Genomic DNA, 24,109 nt, shown 5'->3' on the forward strand with positions numbered 1-24,109 from the left:
GCCAGGCTGTGCCTCCTCAGAGGAAATAAGTTATAGTGAGGCAAAACACCCCCAGCAGTCCACCAGCCCAGTCAGTTTCGAATTCTACCAGTCGGCCTGGCGCCTGGCCAATAAAGCGGCAGAAGTGAAGCCGAGTTCCGCTCTGGCCCCGCCCACAGGGCAAAGTGGTTGGTGAGCGGGAACTGTTGCTCTGTGACGTCAGCGCCTGTTTTGGTGATTGGTTACGCCTAGGCGCGAAACGTAACGCGGGAAAATCTCGGGTTTGGCCTGGGTTGTGCAACAGTAGCTCTTCCTCAGGAGTCATCGGGACTGGGACTACAAGCGGGGACCAGCGCCGCTTCAGAAAGGTGTGGGGAGACTGTAGCCGTCGCAGATTTTGCGATGGTGGTAGCTGGGAAAGGGGGGTGAGGCCCTGAGAGGAGCCGCCGTCTCCGGCAATGAACAGCTAAAGCAGACCTGAGAGGTGACAAGTGGTGGTGGTTGCAGAATTTCTATGCCTTCCCCACCCTGGGACGTAGACTGGGAAAGGGGAGCTGAGCCGTTGTGGAGCTTCCCCACTCCCTCTTCCCTTTTCTGCGCTGGTGTCTGCGAGGGGGTGGCGATGATGGAGAGGCCGCCGCCGGGTCCCCCGGTGACTTTTTTCCAGGACTCCCCGAAGCGCGTCCTGGTTTCAGTTATCAAAACCACCTCGATCAAACCGCTCTCCCGAGGGAGAGGTGAGGAGCCAGCACTCCCCTCGCCCGTCCCCATCAGCCCTGGCTCCAGCGACTTCACGGTTTACCCCTGGCGCTGGGGGGAGAACGCCCGCAATGTGACCTTTAGCCCGGGTGGCTCCGCCGCCCCTTCATTCGTCCAACAGCCCCGTGGGGGGCCAGCCAGAGCCTGCAGCGGGGAAGAAGAGACGGGTAGCCCAGGCAGCAGTGGCAGCAGCAGCCGCCTCAAGGTGAGTGTGGCCGGGACAGGCCAAGCAGTCGGGCGCGATGGGGTGAACTCTGCTGCCCCTGTGCGTGCAGCCAATGGGGTGGTAAGGTGCCTCACTACGGAAGGACAGAGTAGCAAAGTTAAAGGGCGACGCGCCGAGCACTCCTTCCCGATTCTCAGCATCTACCTCCTCCCGGCCACTTAAAGTGAAGTCACTTCCGATGACATCAACCCCAACCGCATCGGGGGGGAGGGGAAAGAGGTGGGCCGCCCTTAACGGTCCTTGAGGGGTGGGATGAGGGCGGAGCCAGCTGCAGAGGGATGACAACCCGCAAATGGCCGGGCATCTACGCGCTGACAACCCTCCAAAACCCTCAAAACATCAGAATCGCCCACACCTTAAAAGCTCCCTGCCCCCAAAACAAAAAACCCCGAACCCCCAACCCCTCAAAAACCCCAAACTCTGAAACCCTCCAATCCATAGAACCCCCCACAAATCCCAATCACCAAACAAAAAAGACCCCCTCCATGACCCCCAAATTCCATGAATCCCACTCCCCCAAAGTAATCCCTAAATGCAAAAAAAAAAAAAGCCCAAACCCCAGTCCCCTCAAAACTCACCCCCCAATCCAGTAAAACACCCACAACCCCTCCATGAATCCTCCAACTGAACCCCTGCCTCCCAAGAACTTCAGAACTCCCAAAACTGGTAAATCATACCTAAACCCAAAAAACCCACAAATTACAACTGCCCCAACCCCTCCTGCCCAAAACAACTCAACCCTGACAAAACCCCAACAAAACATCCCAACCCCTGTAAAATGCCCAAACCAATGAATACCCGTCCCCCAAACTTAGCCCTACCCAATATACCCCCCAATCCAATAAACCCACCCCTCTAAACACAAAAGCTTCCCTCAACCACAGAACCAGAAAATCCCTAAAATAAGCTGAAAGAAAAATGCTCCAACCCAGCCCCCTGAACTGGGAGAAGGCAACCCCCTCAAAACACACCACACAAAAAAGCGTGCCAAATCCTGAACACCAAGGAGGCAACTACGTTCCCCAAAACACACCACATGGAAAAAGCACGCACACCCCAGCCCCTTCAACCCCAAGAAGGCAAACACTCTCCCCAAACTGTGCCCCATGAAAAAGCGTGCCACTCCCACCTCTTCCTCCCCGCCATCCTTGTATTGGCGTTCCACCCCCTAAATGCGCAACATGAAAAAGCACACCAACCCAAGACCCCAAACCCCACGAAGGTACCCCCATCAAAATGTACCACACTAAAAAAAAAAAGTACTAAACAAAGCCCTCCAAACTCTGAACATCAAACCCTCTCCCCAAAACGCATCATGTGAAAAGACGCTCCAAACCCAGCCCCTCAAACCCCAAGGCAACAACCTCCCTCACCAAAAAGCACCATGAAAGAAACGCTCCAGCTCCCCCCAAAACGCGCTACACAAAAAAAGTACCAAACCCAGCCCCCAACCCCAAAAAGGCACCCTCACCCCTAGAACGTGCCACACAAAAAGATGTGCCTACCCCAGCCCCCTGAACTCTGAGAAGGCAACCTGCACAAAACTCCCCACAGGAAAAAGCATGCCAAACCTAGCCCCCCAAACCCCAAGAAGGCAACCACCTGCACCGTAACACACTACACAAAAAAGTGCAGCAAATACAGTCCCCCAAAATCTCAGGAAGGCACGCTCATCCCCAGAACGTTTCACATGAAAAAGTGCACCAACCCCAGCCCACTGAACCCTTAAAAGGCAACCCCCCTACTGAAAAAACATCATAGAATCAGAATCACAGAATCATATAGGGTGGAAAAGACCTTTAAGATCATCGAGTCCAACCGTAAACCTAACACTACCAAGACCACCACTATACCATGTCCCTAAGCACCACATCTACAAGTCTTTTAAATACCTCCAGGGATGGTGACTCAACCACTTCCCTGGGCAGCCTGTTCCAACGCTTGATAATCCTTTCAGTGAAGTAAAATTTCCTAATATCCAGTCTAAACCTCCCCTGGCACAACTTGAGGCCATTTCCTCTTGTCCTATCGCTAGTTACCTGGGAGAAGAGACCGACCCCCACCTCTCTACAACCTCCTTTCAGGTAGTTGTGCAACATGCAACAGGAAAAAGCACTCTAAATGCAGCCCCCCAAACCCCAAGAAGGCAACCACCCCCAGAAATGCACCACAGGAAAAAGCGCTCTAAACGCAGCCCCCCAAACCCTGAGAAGGCAATCTCCTGCCCAAAAACACGCCACGTGAAAAAGTACGCCAAACCCTGCCCTCCAAACTCCAAGAAGGCAACCCCCCAACACGTGCCACATGAAAAGATGCACCCAGCCCCCCGAAAACAGAAAAGGCAGCACCTCTCCCTAAAACACACCATAAGAAAAGACACGCCAACCTCAGCCTCTCAAACACCAAGGCGGCACTCTCACCCCACAAAACGCAGCACAGGAAAAAGCATGCCAAACCCAGTCCCCGGAACCCCAAGAAGGCAACCTCCAGCCCAAAAATGTGCCACATGAAAAAGTGCGCCCAAGACCAGCCCCCTGAACCCCAAGAATGCAACCAATGGCCCCACAACACACTACATGAAAAAGTGCAACAAACACAGACCCCTGAACCCCGAGAAGGCAAACTTCAGCCCAAAAATGTTCCACATGAGAAAGCGCGCCAAATCCAGTCCCCCGAACGACAAGAAGGCAACCTTCTGCTCCAAAATGTGCCCCAGGAAAAAGCACGCCAGCCCCAGCCCCTCAAACCCCGAGAAGGTAACCACTCCCAAAAACGTGCCACAGGAAAAGATGCTCCAAATATAGCCCCCCAAATCCTGAGAAGGCAACCTCCTGCCCCAAAATGCACCACATGAAAAAGCGTGCCAAACCCTGCTCTCCGAACCACAGGAAGGCAACCCCCCCCAAATGTGGCCTGCGAAAAGGTGCACCAAGCCCAGCCCCCAGAACCCCGTGAAGGCAACCTTCTGCCCCAAAACGTCACATAAATAGTGTGCCAAACCAAGTTCCCCAAACCCCCTAGAAAGCAACCTCTATCCAAAATGCACCGCACAAGAAAGTGCACCAAATATAGCCCCCAAAATCTGGGAAGGAACCCCCCGCCAAATCAAGCCACACAAAAAAGCACCAGTCCTAGCCCATCGAACCCTGAGATGGCAACCCCACCACTGAAAACGCATCACATGAAAAAGCGTGCTAACCCCAGCTCCCTGAACCCTGAGAAGGCAACCTCCTGCCCCAAAATGAGCCACAGGAAAAAGCACACCAACCCCAGCCCCCCAAACCCCAAGAAGGTACCCCCTCAAACGTGCCAAATGAAAAAGTGTGACAAACCAAGCCCACCAAACCCTGAGAAGGCAACCTCCCACCCCAAAACGTGCCACAATAAAAAGCGCGCCAAAACCAGCCCACTGAATCACTGAAATGGGAAAAAAAACCCCAAACCTAAAATACAGCAAATGAAAAGGCTAGCCACACCTAGCCCCCCAAACCCCAAGAAGGCAAGCCCCCCCAAAATGTGCCACACCCAGCCCCCGCCAAACCCTGAGAAGACAACCACACTCCCCAATATGCGCCACATGAAAAAGCATGCCAAGTCCAGCCCCCGAACCCTGAGAAGGTAACAGTTCTCCCCAAAATGTGCCACATGAGAAAGTGCGCCAAATCCAGCCCCCAAACTTTGGCAAGAACACCTCCCCTCCTCAACAAGCCACATGAAAAAAGCGCCAAACCCAGCCTCCTGAACCTTGAGAAGGCAACCCCCGTCTAAAACCTGCCACACAAAAAGACATGCCAAACCCAGCCCCTTGAACACCGAGAAGGCAACCTCCTGCCCCAAAATGAAAAAGAGCGCCAACCCAGCCCCCAAACCCCAGAAAAATCTCCCAAAACACGCCAAATTAAAAAACGTGCTAAACACAGCCACCCGGTGCACCAAATGTTAAAAAAACCCGAAACACCTAAAATACGCCAAATGAAAAAGATGCCAAACCTAGCCCCCCAAAATGTACCAAATGAAGAACACACTAACACCAGCCTCCCCAACCAAGAAACGTCCAAAAACACGCCAAAACTACAACATGCCAAACCCTGCTCCATTCAACAAGCAAACCGAAACCCCCCAAAATGTGCCAAAACCAAACCATACCAAACCTAGCCCCCGAACCACTGAACCAAAAAAACCCCCAAAGCACACCAAAAGAAAAATGTGCCAAAGCTATCTCTCTCAACCACGTAACCCCCCAAAAAATCCAAAACCACGTTAAAAGTAAAAAGTGCCAGAACAAGTCCTCTGAGCCATCGAACCATAAAAATCCCCTACAACTCATGAAAAAGCCTCAAAACCTCCCAAATTTGTACCAAACCCCCAAAAATTGCACCAAAAAAAATAGCCAAAACAGAAACGTGCCAAACCTAGCCCCTGAACTACTGAACCAAAAAACCCCCAAGACATACCAAAACAAAAACATGCCAAGCCCCGCCCCAACCACCAGAACAAAAAACCCCAAACCCCAACTCTTCAAAACCCCTAAACCCAATATTAACCCCCCAAAACATGCCAAATCCAGCCCCCTCAACCACCAAACCAAAAAGGCCCCAAAACTATGCCAGAAGTGTGCCAAACCCACCCCCTCAAGCATTACACCAAAAAAACCCCAATCCATGCCAAAACAAAGCCACACCAAAACAAAGCCATGCCAAACAGCCCCCCAACCACTGAACCAAAAAAACTCAAAATGCACCAAAATGAAAACGTTCCAAAACAAAAACCACCAAACCCAGCATCTCAAACCACTGAACCAAAAAAACCCCAAAACATGCCAAAACAAAAACATGCCAAACCAAGCCCACCGAACTACCAAACAAAAAAATCCCTAAGATATGCAACCCCCTCCCAAAACATGTTAAACCTAGCCCCCCACAACCACTGAACCAAAAAACTCCCAAAACTTGCCAAAATAAAAGCACGCAAAACCCAACAAGGTGGTTGGGGGGAACCACTGAACCAAAAAAAGCCCCCAGAACGCACCAAAACAAAAATGGTACAAAACAAACACATGTCAAAACAAGAACATGCAAAACCCAGTCCTGCCAAACCCAGAACCAAAAAAACACCCAAAACATGCCAAAAGAGAAACAGCCTAAACTAAGCCAATCACCGAACCAAAAAATACCCCACAGCACGCAGAAAATGCTGAAAACATGGCAAAACATGCTAAGCCTCCCAAAACCACACCAAAACAAAAACGTCAAATCCAGTCCTCCAACCATCAAACAAAAAAAACCCCTAAACCCCAATGCTGTGAGTCCCCCAAACACAATATTAATCCCCCCAAATACGCCAAAAAACTGCACCTAACCCAGCGCTCCCAACCACTGATCCAAAAAAACCCCCAAAATGCACCAAAACAAAAACTGTGACAAACTTAGCACCTCCAGCCACCGAACCAAAAAACTCCCAAAACATGCTGAAACTCAAACATACAAACCCAGCCCTCAATCACAAAACCCCCCAAAAAACCCAAACCCAACAAAACCATGCCAAACCAAAGACATGCCAAACCCAGTCCCCGCAACAACCAAACCACCCCCAAAACACGCCAAAATAAAGCAAGCCAAACCCAGTACCCCATTAACGAACAAACCCCCCCAGAAGGCGCCAAAACAGAAATGGGCCCAAAAAAATGCACCAAACCCAGCCTCCTGAACCACCAAACCAAAACAAGCCACTAAAACACGCCAAAAAACCCCAGCTGCCAAAATAATAAAAAACCCAAGCACCAACCATTCAAAATCCCCAAACCCAATATTAACCCTCCAAAACATGCCAAACCCAGCCCCCCAACAACTGAAACAAAAAGCCCTGAAACCACGCCAAATCAAAAATACCCCAAACCCAGTCCCCCCATCCACTGAAAAAAATCCAAATCACGCGAAAGCTAAAATCCACCAATCACCAACTAAATAAACCCCCATAAAGCGCTAGAAGAAAAATGTTCCAAAAATACGCCAAACCCAGCTCCTCAAAAAACCTAATGTGCCAAAAGAAAAATGTGCCAAAACAAAACCTAGCCAAACCGAGCCCCCTCAACAAGAACCCCCCTCAAAAGCCCAAACATGCTGAAACAAAAATGTGCCAAATAAATCCCCTAGAACCACTGAACCAAAAACCCCTCCAAAACACTGTCACCCAATGCTAAGAGGACAGGCAGGTTCTTTTAGGGATCCTTGGCAGAATGACGACGGCACTAAATCGTAGTTACAATTAAAGCTTTATTTTCTTAACAGGATATTATGATTATTATAGCACAGAATTTATTATTAGAACGGCACAGGATTTTTACAAGCAGAATCAATAGAGTACAATCTATATGTAGCATAATACATACTTTATAATACAACTTAACTTATAATTTCTAATCACCTGGACCCTCTGCAGATCAGGTTGGATCTTAATACATGGTTTGCTGTATCAATATAACGATCATAATCTAGACTTGAAAATCATATAAAAGAATATGAGTCAGTCAGTCCTCAGAGGAAGCAGATGACAGTGGAGGCATCCCTGGCCACTGGAGGGCCATGGGTCTCACTGTCCAGCAGCAGTTCTGGTCCAAGTTCCCACTTAGGACTTGTAACTGCTTGATTTTATAGACAGTGCTCTGTGTGCTGCTACGCTTCCCTGTTCTGTGATGGGGTCATCAACAACACCTGGTTGGCCGGGTGCCTGGGACCTTCAAGGCCAGTAAGGAAGGGAGTAATCAGCCTGGCACCCAAGGAACCTTGAGGCCAGTAGGAAGGGGCAGAAGAAATCTGTTTGATTTGTCTACTTGGTTCACAGGACCTTCAGGGCCTGATAATGAGGGGAAAGGGGACTAATACATGACCCGCTCAGTCACACAGAATGGCTGCTTACCTTATAAAATGGCGTTAGTTATGCTAACCGCATTACCAGGGGTCAGGAGCAGGGGTACCAGTCACAAACACATGAAAAAAACCCAAAACATGCCACCCCACCCCAAACGACACAAAAAAACCCCTGTGCCAAACCTAGCCCTGCCAACCAGAGAACCACCCACCCCCAAAACAAGCCAAACCAAAACCGTGCCAAACATAGCCCCCTGAACCACTGAACAAAAAACCCCACCCAAAATACACCAAATCAAAACCACGTAAAACCCAGCCCCACGAACCACTGAATGGAAAAAAAAATGCAGAAAATCACCCAAAACATGCCAAATGCAGCCCCCCCAAATACTGAACAAAAAAAAACCCAAAACAAATGCGCCAAAACAAAAACATGCCAAACACAACCCCCAAAAGCCCAGAACCAAAGAAAAACAGATAACCAATATCCTGGAACCAAAGAGAACGAGATATCCGATAGCCCAGAACCAAAATGAACCAAACCACCCAAATGCTTGGACTTGAAAAAATAATAATGAACCCGAAGCTCGGAACCAAAAAGACCCAGATGATCCAAAAGCCTAGAACCCAAAATCCCAGATAAATCAAAAGCCCAGAAATAGGAGCAAACAACCAACCCAGATGACCCAAAAGCCCAGAACCATAAAAAAACCAGTGGACCAAAAAGCCCCAAACCAAGAAAAACATGAAATCCCAAAAGCCCGGATCAAAAAAAACCCCAAATGACCCAAAAGCCTGGACACAAACAAACAAACAAACAACACAAAACAAACACCCCAAAAGCCTGGAACTGACACCCCCCCAACCAAACAACCCAAAAGCCCAGAACCAAAAAAACCCTAGAAAAAGTCCCTAAACCCCCCAGGACCAAAAAATATTCCCAAACCTTCCTGGATAAAAAAAAATTCCCTAAAGCCACTAGGATAAAAAAAAATCCGCAGAACACCGCCCAGCACCAAAAAAAATCCCCAGAACAACACCCAGGACTAAAAAAAAATCCACCCCAGAACCCAAAAGCCCTAGAAACCCAAACCCCAGAGCCCAAAAACTGAAAGCCCAGAACCAAACAAAAAACCCAGACAACCCAAAAGCCCTAGAAACCCAAACCCCAGAACCCAAAAACTGAAAGCCCAGAACCAAACAAAAAACCCAGACAACCCAAAAGCCCCGAACCAAGAAAAACCCAAAAACCTGGAATCAAAACCAAGAAACCCAGATGCCCCAAAAGCCCGAACAAAAAGAAAAATCCCAGATGACCCAAAAGCCCAGAACCCCCAAATCCCAAAACTCCAGAATCTGAAAATCCCCAAACTAAAGAACCCAAAACTCTCGGAATCCAAAACTCTCAAAATTCAAGATCCAAAAAAAACCCTGTAAAACTCCAAGACCTAAAATAAACCCTGACCCCATGCCGGAGCAGGTGGATATGCCCTAAAGGAAGCTGCAGCCCATGGAGAGCCTATGCTGGAGAAGCTCCTGGCAGGAACTGTGGCCTGTGGAGAGGAGCCCATGCAGGAGAAAGTTTTCTGGCAGGACCTGTGGCCCCACGGGGGACCCATGCTGGAGCAGTCTGTTCCTGAATGGACTGTACCCCATGGAAAGGACCCATGCTGGAGCAGCTCTTGAAGAACTGCAGCCTGTGGGAAGGACCCATGTTGGAGAATCAGAGAATCATAGAACAGCCCAGGTTGGAAGGGACCTCGAAAGATCATCTGGTCCAACCTTTTGTGGGAAAGGGAGCCTAGATGATATTATCTAGCACCCTGTCCAATCGCGTCTTGAATACCTCCAGTGATGGGGACTCTGCCACGTCCCTGGGGAGGTCGTTCCAGTGATTGATTGTTCTCGCTGTGAAAAATTTCTTTCTTATGTCAAGATGAAACCTCTCCTGGTGCAACTTGTACCTGTTGCCCCTTGTCTTGTCTATGGGGCTCCTTGTGAAGAGAGAGCCTCTGTCCTCTTTGTAGCTGCCCTTTAAGTACTGGAATACTGTGAGGAGGTCCCCCCTGAGCCTTCTCTTCTCCAGGGAGAAAAGACCTAACTCCTCCAGTCTTTCCTCATAGGGCAGGTTCTCCAGCCCTTTGATCATCTTTGTGGCCCTCCTTTGGACCCTCTCCAGTCTGTCCACGTCTTTCTTGAATTGTGGGGACCAGAACTGGACACGGTACTGCAGGTGCAGCCTGACAAGTGCTGAGTAGAGTGGGATGATCACGTCTCTATCTCTGCTAGTAATGCCCTGTGGATGCAGCCCAGAATCCGATTTGCCTTTGTTGCTGCAGCGGTGCACTGCTGACTCATGTTCAGCTTGTTGTCCACCAGGACCCCAGGTCCCTTTCAACAAAGCTGCTCCCCAGCCACACAGATCCTCGCCTGTACTGGGGTCTGGTTATTCTGACCCAGGTGCAGGATTTTGCACTTGTCTTTGTTAAACTTCATACTGTTCTTGCTAGCTCACTCTTCTAGCCTGTCCAGGTCTCTCTGTAAGATGGCTCTCCCTTCTGACGTGTTCACCTTACCACCCAGTTTGGTGTCATCAGCAAACTTGGTGAGGGTGCTTTCAATCCTATTGTCCAGATCATTTATGAAGATGTTGAACAGTGTGGGGCCCAGTATTGATCCCTGGGGGACCCCACTTGTGGCAGGCTGCCAGCCTGAGCAAAAAACCGTTGATCACCACCCTCTGAAGGTGGCCTGTTAGCCAATTTCCTACCCATCTCACAGTCCACCCATCCAGTCTGTATCTTGCCAGTTTGTCCAGAAGGCTGTGGGAAACAGTGTCGAACACTGCTGAAGTCCAGGTAAACAACATCCACTGCTCTCCCCATGTCGACAGAAGATGTTATTTTGTTGTTGAAGGTGATCAGGTTAGTCTGGTAAGATTTGCCCTTGGTAAATCCGTGTTGGCTTTTCACAATCACCTGCTTCATTAGGTTTGTGATAGTTTCTAGGAGGACTCGTTCCATTACTTTCCCAGGGACTGAAGCAAGACTAATAGGCCTGTAGTTTCCTGGGTCCTCTTTGGGCCCTTCTTGTAGATGGGCATGACATTTGCCCTCTTCCAGTCATCAGGGACATCCCCTGATCTCCACAACTTTTCAGAGATTATAGACAGTGGCCTCGCAACAATGTCAGCCACTTCTCCACTTCTCCTAACACCCTGGGGTGGATTCCATCCAGGCCCGTAGATTTATGTGGGTTGAGCCCTTGCAAGAGGCCGCAGACCAGCCCTTCCTCCACTACTGGTGGGTTGACACATGCGTTGTCATAGCTACTTGATCTTGTGATCTGGGGTCCAGCTACACCAGTAAAGACAGAGGCAAAGAAGGTACCGAGAACCTCTGCCTTGTCAGCATTATTAGTAACTAGTTTCTTTGCCCTGTTTAGCAATGGGCCTATGTCTTCCTTGTGCTTCTGCTTACTGCTCACGTACCTGAAGAACCCTTTCTTGTTGTTCTTGACATCTCTGGCCAATTTCAGTTCTAGCTGAGCCATAGCCTTCCTGACTGCATCTCTGCATGCCCTAGCAAGGTTCTTGTAGTCCTTGATGGCTATTTGGCTGCCTGTCCACATTGATGGACAACTTGTGCACCACTGTGTTGTTTTCCCAACAAATGTCTGGGTAATTGAAGTCAACCATGAGGACCAGGTTCTGTTGGCCTGAGACTTCCTTGAGCAGCCGAAGTAAGGTTTTGTCAGCCTCGTCATCCTGCTTGGGAGGTCGGTAACAGATACTTAACATAAGATCCCCCTTGGTGACGATCTCTCCAATCTTGATCCAAAGGCATTTGATAGAACTTTTGTGGTCTCCATAGCTCACCTCCATACATTCAAATTTCTCTTTTACATAAAGTGCAACTCCAGCTCCTCTTCTTCCCTTCCTATCTTTCCAAAAGAGCTTGTAGCCATCCATTGTGGTCTTCCAGTCGTGTGAGTTTGTGATGGGTTGACCTTGGCTGGATGCCAGGTGCCCACCAAGCCGTTCTATCACTCCCCCTCCTCAGCAGGACGCGAGGGGAGAAAATGAGATGGAAAAGAACTCGTGGGTGAAGATAAAGGCAGTTTAATAAAGCAAAAGCAAAGGCCGCGCATGGAAGCTAAGGAAAACAAAAGATTTATTCTCTACTTCCCATCAGCAGGCAATGTCCAGCCACTTCCCGGGAAGTAGGGCTTCAGTACGCGTAGCGGTTGCTCCAGAGGACAAACATTGTAATAACGAATGCCCCCCCCCCTTTCTCTTAGCTTTTGTTTCTGAGCAGACGTCATATGGTATGGAATATCCCTTTGGTCAATTTGGGTCAGCTGTCCTGGCTATGTCCCCTCCCAAGATCTTGCCCACCCCCAGCCTACTGGCCTTTGGGAGTGAGGGGGGGGGAATGTTGGAGAGACAGCCTCCATGCTGTGCAAGCACTGCTCAGTAATAGCCAAAACACTGGTGTGTTATCAACACCTTTCTAGCTACCAATCCAAAGCACAGCACTATGAGGGCTGCTATGGGGAAAGTTAACTCCATCCCAGACAGACCCAATACAATCTCCACCCCTTATTCCATACCATTTGCATCATGCTCAGGCCCCACATAATTTAATACATACATATATATATATATATATATATATATATCTTCTAACCATCCCATTGTATTTAATTCTCATTACTGAAATCCCTTCTTACCAACACTTACAACTTATACTACATACTTAAACCATCTTTATACCCAACATACAAATTTATACATCCTCATTAACTACTATCCCTTGTCCTTTAACAGATAGATATTATTCTCCCATTCCATGGGCTTCCTCCACTCCTCCAAATGTCCATAAGAACAGGCTATGACTTGGGCCCCATCTGTCAAGATGGGTGCTCAGGACAGGAGAAGCAGTATGTTTGTTTGTTGGGCACCAACACCGGCTTGGTTTGGGTCATCGTTGCACTTGCCCGGTTCCTTGCGAAACTCACTCTTCATCGGTTCGGGTAGTTCCTGCTACATTACTTCCTACAACATACAACTCACATCACAGATTATTTTCCTCCCAAGGTTAAATCTCCTTGAGGCACACACTGGGTCTCCCCATCCTTCCGCATTACCCACCAAGTACACCCAGGTCCTTGAGCGAAAACAATCCCACAAGTGGGTTTGCCTTTTCCCAAGGGAGGAGCAACCCACACCGTCTTCCCCAGCCACTTCCCTATGTGCACTACGGGGACCTTATCTCCTCCCACAGTATATAGAGGTTTTGTTTGGGCAGGACCAGGACGGTTAGCAGATCCTCTGGTGTTAACCAGCCAAGTGGCTTCTGCTAAATTTATATCCCAGTGCTTCCATGCCCCATTGCCCAACGCTCTCAACATAGTCTTTAACAGTCCATTATATCTCTCAATCTTTCCAGAGGCTTGTGGGTGATAGGGGTGTGATGCACTCACTCAGTGCTGTGTTTCTTAGCCCAGGAGTTTATGAGGTTATTTTGGAAATGAGTCCCATTGTCTGACTCAATTCTTTCTGGGGTACCATGTCGCCACAAATTTTGCCTTTCAAGGCCTAAGATGGTGTTTCGGGCAGTGGCATGGTTTACAGGGTATGTTTCTAGTCAACCAGTAGTTGCTTCCACCATGGTGAGCATGTAGCGCTTGCCTTGGTGTGTTCATGGCAGTGGTCCAATATAGTTGATCTGCTTGAGGGTAGGAAGGCTCTACAGAGGGACCTGGACAGGCTGGATCGATGGGCCGGGGCCAATTGTATGAGGTTCAACAAGGCTAAGTGCCGGGTGCAGTACTTGGGTCACAACAACCCCATGCAACACTACAGGCTTGGGGAAGAGTGGCTGGAAAGCTGCCCGGCGGAAAAGGACCTGGGGGTGTTGGTCGACAGCCAGCTGAATATGAGCTGGCAGTGTGCCCAGGTGGCCAAGAAGGCCAATAGCATCCTGGCTTGTATCAGAAATAGCGTGGCCAGCAGGACTAGGGAAGCGATCGTCCCCCTGTACTCGGCACTGGTGAGGCCGCACCTCGAATACTGTGTTCCGTTTTGGGCCCCTCACTACAAGAAAGACATTGAGGTGCTGGAGCGTGTCCAGAGAAGGGCAACGAAGCTGGTGAAGGGTCTAGAGCATAAGTCTTATGAGGAGCGGCTGAGGGAACTGGGGTTGTTTAGCCTGGAGAAAAGGAGGCTGAGGGGAGACCTTATTGCTCTCTACAACTACCTGAAAGGAGGTTGTAGAGAGGTGGGGGTCGGTCTCTTCTCCCAGGTAACTAGCGATAGGACGAGAGGAAATGGCCTCAAGTTGCGCCAGGGGAGGTTTAGATTGGATATTAGGAAAAATCTCTTCACCGAAAGGGTTGTCAAGCATTGGAACAGGCTGCCCAGGGAAGTGGTTGAGTCACCATCCCTGGAGGTATTTAAAAGACCTGTAGATGTGGTGCTTAGGGACATGGTTTAGTGGTGGACTTGGCAGTGTTAGGTTTACGGTTGGACTTGATGATCTTAAAGGTCTTTTCCAACCTAAACAATTTTATGATTCTATGATAGTCAATTTGCCAGGCTGTGCTATATTGAAAACCCAGGCACCGCCCTCTATTCCAGAGAGACTTTACTCGTGTGGCTCGCTTGATTGCAGCACGTTTCACATTCATGAATGACCTGTGTGATGGCCTCCGTGGTCAGGTCTACCCCTCGGTCACGAGCCCATCTGTATGTTGCATCTCTCCCTAGATGTCCTGATGTTTCGTGGGCCCATCGAGCTACAAATACCTCCCCCTTATGCTCCCGGTCCAGGTCCACCTGAGCCACTTCAGTTTTGACAGCCTTGTCTACCTGTTTGTTGTTTTGATGTTCTTCAGTGGGGCAGCTTTTGGGCATGTGAGCATCTACATGATGTACCTTTAGAGTGATGTTTTCTACCCAGGCAGTGATGTCCTGCCACAATGCAGCAGCCCAGGTGGGTTTACCCCTGCGCTGCCAATTGGTCTGCTTCCACTGCTGTAGCCACCCGCATAGGGCATTAGCCACCATCCACGAGTCAGTAAAGAGATAGAGTACTGGCCACTTTTCTCATTCGGCAATCTCTAGGGCCACCTGGATGGCTTTCTCTTCTGCAAACTGACTTGACTCACCTTCTTCTTCAATGGCTTCTGTGACTTGTCATGTGGGACTCCGCACAGCAGCTTTCCACTTCCGATGGTTTCCTACAACACGACAGGATCTGTCAGTAAACACAGCATAATGTCTTTCATCTTCTGATAACTCATTGTATGGTGGTGCCTCTTGGGCACAAGCCACCTCCTCAGGCAATGCTCCAAAATCTCTGCCTTCTGGCCAGTCCATGATCTCTTCCAGGATTCCTGGGCAGTTGGGTTTCCCCAGTCGAGCTCGTTGTGTGATCAATGCTACCCACTGACTCCATGTAGCGCTGGTTGCGTGATGCGTAGAGGGGACGTTTCCTTTGAACATCCAGTGTAGCACAGGCAATCACGGTGCCAAGAGGAGCTGTGCTTCTGTACCAACAACTTCTGAAGCGGCTCGAACCCCCTCATATGCTGCTAGTATCTCTTTTTCAGTCGGGGTGTAGTGGGCTTCTGATCCTCTATACCCCCAGCTCCAAAACCCTAGTGGTTGACCTCAGGTTTCTCCTGATGTTTTCTGCCAGAGGCTCCAGGTGAGGCCATGCTCCCCAGCTGCAGCGTAGAGTACATTCTGCACAGCTGGTCCTGTCCGGACAGGCCTAAGAGCTACCGCACGATCTATCTCCTGTTTGATCTGCTCAAAGGCTTGCTGTTGCTCAAGGCCCCACTCAAAATAGTTCTTCTTTCGGGTTGCTTGATAGAGAGGGCTCACAAGCTGACTATAACCTGGAATATGCATTCTCCAGAATACCACAAGGCCTAGGAAAGCTTGTGAGCTCTCTCTAGCCCAGCTAGCTCTGTCAGTAGAGCATGAGACTCTTAATCTCAGGGTCGTGGGTCTGTGCCCCACATTAGGCACCAAAAAGAGCACCAGGTGCCCACCAAGCCACTCTATCAATCCCCTCCTCAAATGGACAGGGGAGAAAAATATGACGAAAGGCTCGTGGGTCGAGATAAGGACAGGGAGATCACTCGACAATTACCGTCATGGGCAAAACAGACTTGACTCAGGGAAATTAATTTAATTTATTACCAATCAAATCAGAGTAGGATAATGAGAAATAAAACCAAATCTTAAAACACCTTTCCCCCCACCTTCTTCCTGGGCTCAGCTTCACTCCCAATTTTCTCTGCCTCCTCCCCCCGAGCGGCGCAGGGGGATGGGTAATGAGGGTTGCGGTCAGTTCATCACATGTTGTCTCTGTCGCAACTTCCTCCTCACACTCTTCCCCTGCTCCAGTGTGGTGTCCCTCCCATGGGAGACAATCCTTCACGAACTGCTCCATCACGGGTCCTTTCCACTTGTCCTTTCCACAGGGTGTAGTCCTTCAGGAATAGACTGCTCCAGCGTGGGTCCCCCATGGGGTCACAAGTCCTGCCAGCAAACCTGCTCCAGCATGGGCTCCTCTCTCCACGGGGGTCACAGGTCCTGCCAGGAGCCTGCTCCAGCGCGGGCTCTCCACAGGGTCACAGCCTCCTTCGGGTGCATCCACCTGCTCCGGTGTGGGGTCCTCCATGGGCTGCAGATGGATATCTGCTCCACCGTTAACCTCCATGGGCTGCAGGGGGACAGCCTGCCTCACCATGGTCTTCAACACAGGCTGCAGGGGAATCTCTGCTGTGGCGCCTGGAGCACCTTCTCCTAGTTGTTTCTCTCACATATTCTCACTCCTCTCTTCTGGCTGCTGTTGCGCAGCAGTTTTTTCCCCCCTTCTTAAATATGTTATCACAGAGGCGCTACCACCGTCGCTGATTGGCTCGGCTTTGGCCAGTGGCGGGTCCGTCTTGGAGCTGGCTGGCATTGGCTCTATCAGACATAGGGGAAGCTTCTAGCAGCTTCTCACAGAAGCCACCCCTGTAGCCCCCCCGCTACCAAAACCTTGCCACGCAAACCCAATACAGAGTTTTCCCACCAAGTTTCTGTGATTCCTATTACATCATAACTCTGAGACTGGGCACAGAGCTCCAGTTCCTCCTGTTTGTTGCCCAGACTATTTGCATTGGTATACATGCACTTGAGGTGGCTGGACTTAGGGTTCTTGCCTTTGGAGAGGGTTGGGGAGCATTCCTCACTACTCTGGTAGGTGTGCTCATTCACCCTGTTGCTTATGGATATACAAGTGTCACAGCTTTGGACCCCACCCCCAAGTTCATTAGTTTAAAGCACAATTCACTAAATCAGCCAATCTGCTAGCGAAGATTCCCCTGCCTCTTCTAGATAGGTGGATCCCATCTCTCCCCAATAGGCTGTATTTGTTGAAGAAAGTCCCATGATCCTAGAAAGCAAAGCCCTGGGGCAATGACACCAGCCACAAAGCCAGGTATTGATTTGCATGATGTGTCAACTTCTGCCCGAACCCCTGTCCCTGACTCACAAGACAGAGGAGAAGATCACTTGGGCACCTGTCCCTTTCACTTGTGCCCCCAGGGCTCTGAAGTCCTGCTTGATTTTGCCCAGGTTATGCTTTACTGTCTCATTGGTGCCCACATGGAAAAGAAGTAGGGGATAGCAGTCTGCGCTTTTAACCAGTTGTGGCAGTCTCTCTGTGACATCCTGGATCTTGGCTCCTGGCAAGCAGCAAACTTCCCTTGACTGTGTATCAGGCCAGCAGATGGGTGTGCCTCGGTGCCTCTCAGCAGAGAGTCACCTACTACTAGCACTTGCCACTTCCTTTTGCAGCCTTTAGTATATGCTGCTGGTGTGGTTTCTCCCTGTGAATCTTGCTCATTGGTTTTGTCTGCTGCCTGAAGTGACTCCACCAGAGCATACCTTGCACAGATGGAGCTTGCACCCTCCTCCACCCAGAAGGTGGGGGTGCAGTCTTTGCAGCCCTCCACCTGGACAGCAGCTTCCTTCCACTCATCCCAGGCTAGCCTGGCTAGGTAGCTGGTTCCTGTCTGCTGCAGAGCACAGCCCTTGCCTGGTCCCTACCACTATGCTTCCGACAACCTCAAAGCACTGCCTAATAAGCCCTTCTAGTTCCCTGGAGACCTCAAGCTGATGGGTAGGCTTGCATAGCCACCAGCTTGCAGGGGTGACCGTCAGGGCTGCAGCCTAAGCCTGAGGGTGAGCAGAGCAGGCGGTAGCCTGATAACTGGCAGAGCGTGCAGCCCTTCCCGCGAGAACTGCCGACGCAGCTCCCAGCAGATGCCGCTTCCTATTTGCACGCCCTGGTCATTGGTGCTCCCTAGGGGCCAGTTATATGCAGCTTCCCGCGGCTTGAACTGGCCGCGGGGACCGCCGGCACCGCCCAACTCTTGCCCGCCCCTCTCGTGAGACTTACTGCCAGCTGGCTGGTCCCTCCCACACACACAGCCCAAGGGCGTCAGGGGCCCAGAAACCCCCTCAGACACCCCCAGGGACCTCAGAAGCCTTGCACTCCTCTCAGCATGCGGCAACTGCTGCTGCTGCTGCTAGCATCGGCTTCCCGTGGTTTGAACTGGCTGTGGGGACAGCTGCTGACAGGAGCATTTTGTGAAGGACTGTATCCCATGGGAGGGATCCCACGGAGCAGGGGAACAATGTGAGGAGGAAAGAGCAATCTCCCTGTCCTTATCTCGACCCATGAGCTTTGCATAATATTTTTCTCCCCCTGTCTTGCTGAGGCGGGGGAGTGAGAGAGTGGCTTGGTGGGCACCTGGCAGCCAGCCAAGGTTAACCAACCACAAAACCAAAGCCCCAGAATGAAAAAAAAAAAAAATACCCAGATGCCCCAAAAGCTCAGAATGGAAAAAAACACAGGTGCCCCAAAAGCCCAGAACTAAACAAAACAAACAGATGACCCAAAAGGCCAGAACCAAACAAAACCACCAGATGCCCCAAAAGCCAGGAACCAAAAAATACCCCAACCCCTACAACCCAAAAGGCTTGAACAACAAAAAAAAACCTGTACGACCTAAAAGCCTGGAACCAAAAACATAACCCGGACAACCCAGAAGCCTGGAATCAAACAACCTCAAGACCCCAGAACTGCAAAATCCCAAAGCCCAAGAATCCAAAAGCCCCAAAATACAAGAACCAAAGGTCTCCCACCAAAAAACCCAGACCCAAATAAGACCCCCAGCCCCCCCAAAAAAAAACCCCAGACATTAGAACCCCAAAACTAAACCACCAGAATCGAAAAATACCCAAACAACCCAAAATCCCACAGTTGAACACCCCAAACCACCCAAAACCCCAGAACTAAAAAATAAAAACCAAAAAAACCCAAGCAACCCAAAACACTGGAATCAAACACCACAAACAATCCAAGACCCCAGAACAAATAAAACCCCCAACAACCCAAGACCCCAGAATGAAAAAAAACCTCAGATGACCCAAAAAGCAGGAACCAAAAAAAAAAAAAACCCAAACAAACCTGGAAACCCAAAAGCTCATAACCAAAAAAATCCCCAATAACCCAAAGCCATGGAATGAAAAAAACCCCCTGATGACCCAGAACCACGGAATGAAAAAAAATCCAGACAACTCAAGACCCTGGAGTGGAAAAAAAAAAAACCAAAACAAAACAGATGCCCCCAAAGCCCCCATATGCATACATCCCCACCCCCTACCTAATCCTGTCACACCCCACACCTATCCACAATCCACCACATGTACCCCAGAAATGCACCCCACACAGCACCCATGCATGCACCACACACCCCATGCACACTTACCCACACCGCGCATGCACATGCGCACCTCACCACGCATGCATGCACCCCCTACCCGACGCACCCCACACTCTACTCCCACACACACCACATAACACCTGCACCCACCCACAGCACACAACCACCCACACAACCATGCACCACACACACTGCAGTCACACACTGCTCTCACCCACCACATACTGCCCACACGACATCCGCCCCACACACTACCACCCCTGTGAACACACCATGCACCTCACACGTACCACGCACACCATGCTACACACACCTCACATATCCTGTGCACACACCCCCCCCCACAAAACCAACCTCCCCCATACTGCTATTTGATGACTCCTGTGATAATATAAGCTATATTGTTGGATAGGCTTAGACTTGGTTCGCACAGTTCTGCTGTTTTACCCATCTTTGGATATATCTGCATTATAGCTCTGTAAAATAATTTTTTGGGGTAATTCTAAATGAGTTCAAGTGTCTTTTTTTCTTTTTTCTTTTTTTTCTTCATAAAAATACTTGTGGTTTCCTTTGTATTTTTTTAGCAGATCCTTCAATTTTGTTGAGCTTATGTAAGAATACTGTGTGTGTGGTTGGTTGTGGGATGTGTTGTGGATTAGTTTGTTTGGGGGAGGGGGGATGTTCTTTGCTAAACTGCTTACATGGAAAAGTATGGCACTTCAGTTTCTTAATTATTTTAATACAGGACAGGATAAGACGTGGCCGACCAAGAGCAGACACAGTTCGTGACCTAATAAATGAAGGAGAGCATTCTTCTAGCAGAATACGTTGCAATATCTGCAACAGGGTGTTTCCACGAGAGAAATCACTACAGGCACACAAACGAACTCATACCGGTAAGTGAAGAGATTAAGAGGAAGATGTGAGTAGCTGACAAACACTTATGAAGCAGTTGGGAAGGCAAAAAACCCCCTCCTCAACCTGTTAATATCTTATTATAATTGTTAAATTAATCATACTTTTCTCCCAGGGCTTGTTAGTGCAATCAAAGGAAAGTCTTTCTGTAAGTGTTGTTGTCACAGGGTAACTGTAGCAGTATTTTGGGCTATAATAGTAAAGGCATATAATGTAAATATTTTATCTGCTGTTGTCAGACTTTCTTAATAAGAGGAAAAATTTATCCTGAACTTGGTATTCTGTACTTCGTAGTATTTTTCATTCTGACTAGCTCTTCTCTGACTTCTGTTTCCTTCTTCTTTTCTGTAGTTTTTACACAGTAATTGAATCATAGAATCATAGAATCATTTAGGTTGGAAAAGACCTTTAAGATCATCAAGTCCAACCGTAAACCTAACACTGCCAAGTCCACCACTAAACCATGTCCCTAAGCACCACATCTACAGGTCTTTTAAATACCTCCAGGGATGGTGACTCAACCACTTCCCTGGGCAGCCTGTTCCAATGCTTGACAACCATTTCAGTGAAGAGATTTTTCCTAATATCCAATCTAAACCTCCCCTGGCGCAACTTGAGGCCATTTCCTCTCGTCCTATCACTTGTTACCTGGGAGAAGAGACCGACCCCCACCTCGCTACACCCTCCTTTCAAGTAGTTGTAGAGAGCTAGCGATGCTAGCAGCAGTTGCCGCATGCTGAGAGGAGTGCAAGGCTTCTGAGGTCCCTGGGGGTGTCTGAGGGGGTTTCTGGGCCCCTGACGCCCTTGGGCTGTGTGTGTGGGAGGGACCAGCCAGCTGGCAGTAAGTCTCACGAGAGGGGCGGGCAAGAGTTGGGCGGTGCCGGCGGTCCCCGCGGCCAGTTCAAGCCGCGGGAAGCTGCATATAACTGGCCCCTAGGGAGCACCAATGACCAGGGCGTGCAAATAGGAAGCGGCATCTGCTGGGAGCTGCGTCGGCAGTTCTCGCGGGAAGGGCTGCACGCTCTGCCAGTTATCAGGCTACCGCCTGCTCTGCTCACCCTCAGGCTTAGGCTGCAGCCCTGACGGTCACCCCTGCAAGCTGGTGGCTATGCAAGCCTACCCATCAGCTTGAGGTCTCCAGGGAACTAGAAGGGCTTATTAGGCAGTGCTTTGAGGTTGTCGGAAGCATAGTGGTAGGGACCAGGCAAGGGCTGTGCTCTGCAGCAGACAGGAACCAGCTACCTAGCCAGGCTAGCCTGGGATGAGTGGAAGGAAGCTGCTGTCCAGGTGGAGGGCTGCAAAGACTGCACCCCCACCTTCTGGGTGGAGGAGGGTGCAAGCTCCATCTGTGCAAGGTATGCTCTGGTGGAGTCACTTCAGGCAGCAGACAAAACCAATGAGCAAGATTCACAGGGAGAAACCACACCAGCAGCATATACTAAAGGCTGCAAAAGGAAGTGGCAAGTGCTAGTAGTAGGTGACTCTCTGCTGAGAGGCACCGAGGCACACCCATCTGCTGGCCTGATACACAGTCAAGGGAAGTTTGCTGCTTGCCAGGAGCCAAGATCCAGGATGTCACAGAGAGACTGCCACAACTGGTTAAAAGCGCAGACTGCTATCCCCTACTTCTTTTCCATGTGGGCACCAATGAGACAGTAAAGCATAACCTGGGCAAAATCAAGCAGGACTTCAGAGCCCTGGGGGCACAAGTGAAAGGGACAGGTGCCCAAGTGATCTTCTCCTCTGTCTTGTGAGTCAGGGACAGGGGTTCGGGCAGAAGTTGACACATCATGCAAATCAATACCTGGCTTTGTGGCTGGTGTCATTGCCCCAGGGCTTTGCTTTCTAGGATCATGGGACTTTCTTCAACAAATACAGCCTATTGGGGAGAGATGGGATCCACCTATCTAGAAGAGGCAGGGGAATCTTCGCTAGCAGATTGGCTGATTTAGTGAATTGTGCTTTAAACTAATGAACTTGGGGGGTGGGGTCCAAAGCTGTGACACTTGTATATCCATAAGCAACAGGGTGAATGAGCACACCTACCAGAGTAGTGAGGAATGCTCCCCAACCCTCTCCAAAGGCAAGAACCCTAAGTCCAGCCACCTCAAGTGCATGTATACCAATGCAAATAGTCTGGGCAACAAACAGGAGGAACTGGAGCTCTGTGCCCAGTCTCAGAGTTATGATGTAATAGGAATCACAGAAACTTGGTGGGAAAACTCTGTATTGGGTTTGCGTGGCAAGGTTTTGGTAGCGGGGGGGCTACAGGGGTGGCTTCTGTGAGAAGCTGCTAGAAGCTTCCCCTATGTCTGATAGAGCCAATGCCAGCCAGCTCCAAGACGGACCCGCCACTGGCCAAAGCCGAGCCAATCAGCGACGGTGGTAGCGCCTCTGTGATAACATATTTAAGAAGGGGGGAAAAAACTGCTGCGCAACAGCAGCCAGAAGAGAGGAGTGAGAATATGTGAGAGAAACAACTAGGAGAAGGTGCTCCAGGCGCCACAGCAGAGATTCCCCTGCAGCCTGTGTTGAAGACCATGGTGAGGCAGGCTGTCCCCCTGCAGCCCATGGAGGTTAACGGTGGAGCAGATATCCATCTGCAGCCCATGGAGGACCCCACACCGGAGCAGGTGGATGCACCCGAAGGAGGCTGTGACCCTGTGGAGAGCCCGCGCTGGAGCAGGCTCCTGGCAGGACCTGTGACCCCCGTGGAGAGAGGAGCCCATGCTGGAGCAGGTTTGCTGGCAGGACTTGTGACCCCATGGGGGACCCACGCTGGAGCAGTCTATTCCTGAAGGACTACACCCTGTGGAAAGGACAAGTGGAAAGGACCCGTGATGGAGCAGTTCGTGAAGGATTGTCTCCCATGGGAGGGACACCACACTGGAGCAGGGGAAGAGTGTGAGGAGGAAGTTGCGACAGAGACAACATGTGATGAACTGACCGCAACCCTCATTACCCATCCCCCTGCGCCGCTCGGGGGGAGGAGGCAGAGAAAATTGGGAGTGAAGCTGAGCCCAGGAAGAAGGTGGGGGGAAAGGTGTTTTAAGATTTGGTTTTATTTCTCATTATCCTACTCTGATTTGATTGGTAATAAATTAAATTAATTTCCCTGAGTCAAGTCTGTTTTGCCCATGACGGTAATTGTCGAGTGATCTCCCTGTCCTTATCTCGACCCACGAGCCTTTCGTCATATTTTTCTCCCCCTGTCCATTTGAGGAGGGGGATTGATAGAGTGGCTTGGTGGGCACCTGGTGCTCTTTTTGGTGCCTAATGTGGGGCACAGACCCACGACCCTGAGATTAAGAGTCTCATGCTCTACTGACAGAGCTAGCTGGGCTAGAGAGAGCTCACAAGCTTTCCTAGGCCTTGTGGTATTCTGGAGAATGCATATTCCAGGTTATAGTCAGCTTGTGAGCCCTCTCTATCAAGCAACCCGAAAGAAGAACTATTTTGAGTGGGGCCTTGAGCAACAGCAAGCCTTTGAGCAGATCAAACAGGAGATAGATCGTGCGGTAGCTCTTAGGCCTGTCCGGACAGGACCAGCTGTGCAGAATGTACTCTACGC

At 50.0% G+C, this 24,109-nt stretch overlaps 1 protein-coding gene across 1 annotated transcript in view; it reads left to right on the forward strand.

Moving 5' to 3' along the window:
- The first annotated feature begins 230 nt into the window (after nt 1-230).
- The window catches only part of LOC140651153 (zinc finger protein 367-like), a 35,661-nt gene continuing 11,782 nt past the window's right edge, over nt 231-24,109 (forward strand). The window contains exons 1-2 of the mRNA XM_072860294.1: nt 231-943; nt 20,369-20,519. Of these exons, the coding sequence (XP_072716395.1) occupies nt 494-943; nt 20,369-20,519 (601 nt within the window). The 5' untranslated portion in view covers nt 231-493. The remainder of the gene's footprint in view (nt 944-20,368; nt 20,520-24,109) is intronic.

The sequence above is a fragment of the Ciconia boyciana genome, chromosome 4 (genome assembly GCF_034638445.1).
Source record: "Ciconia boyciana chromosome 4, ASM3463844v1, whole genome shotgun sequence".
NCBI classification, from domain to species: Eukaryota; Metazoa; Chordata; class Aves; order Ciconiiformes; family Ciconiidae; genus Ciconia; species Ciconia boyciana.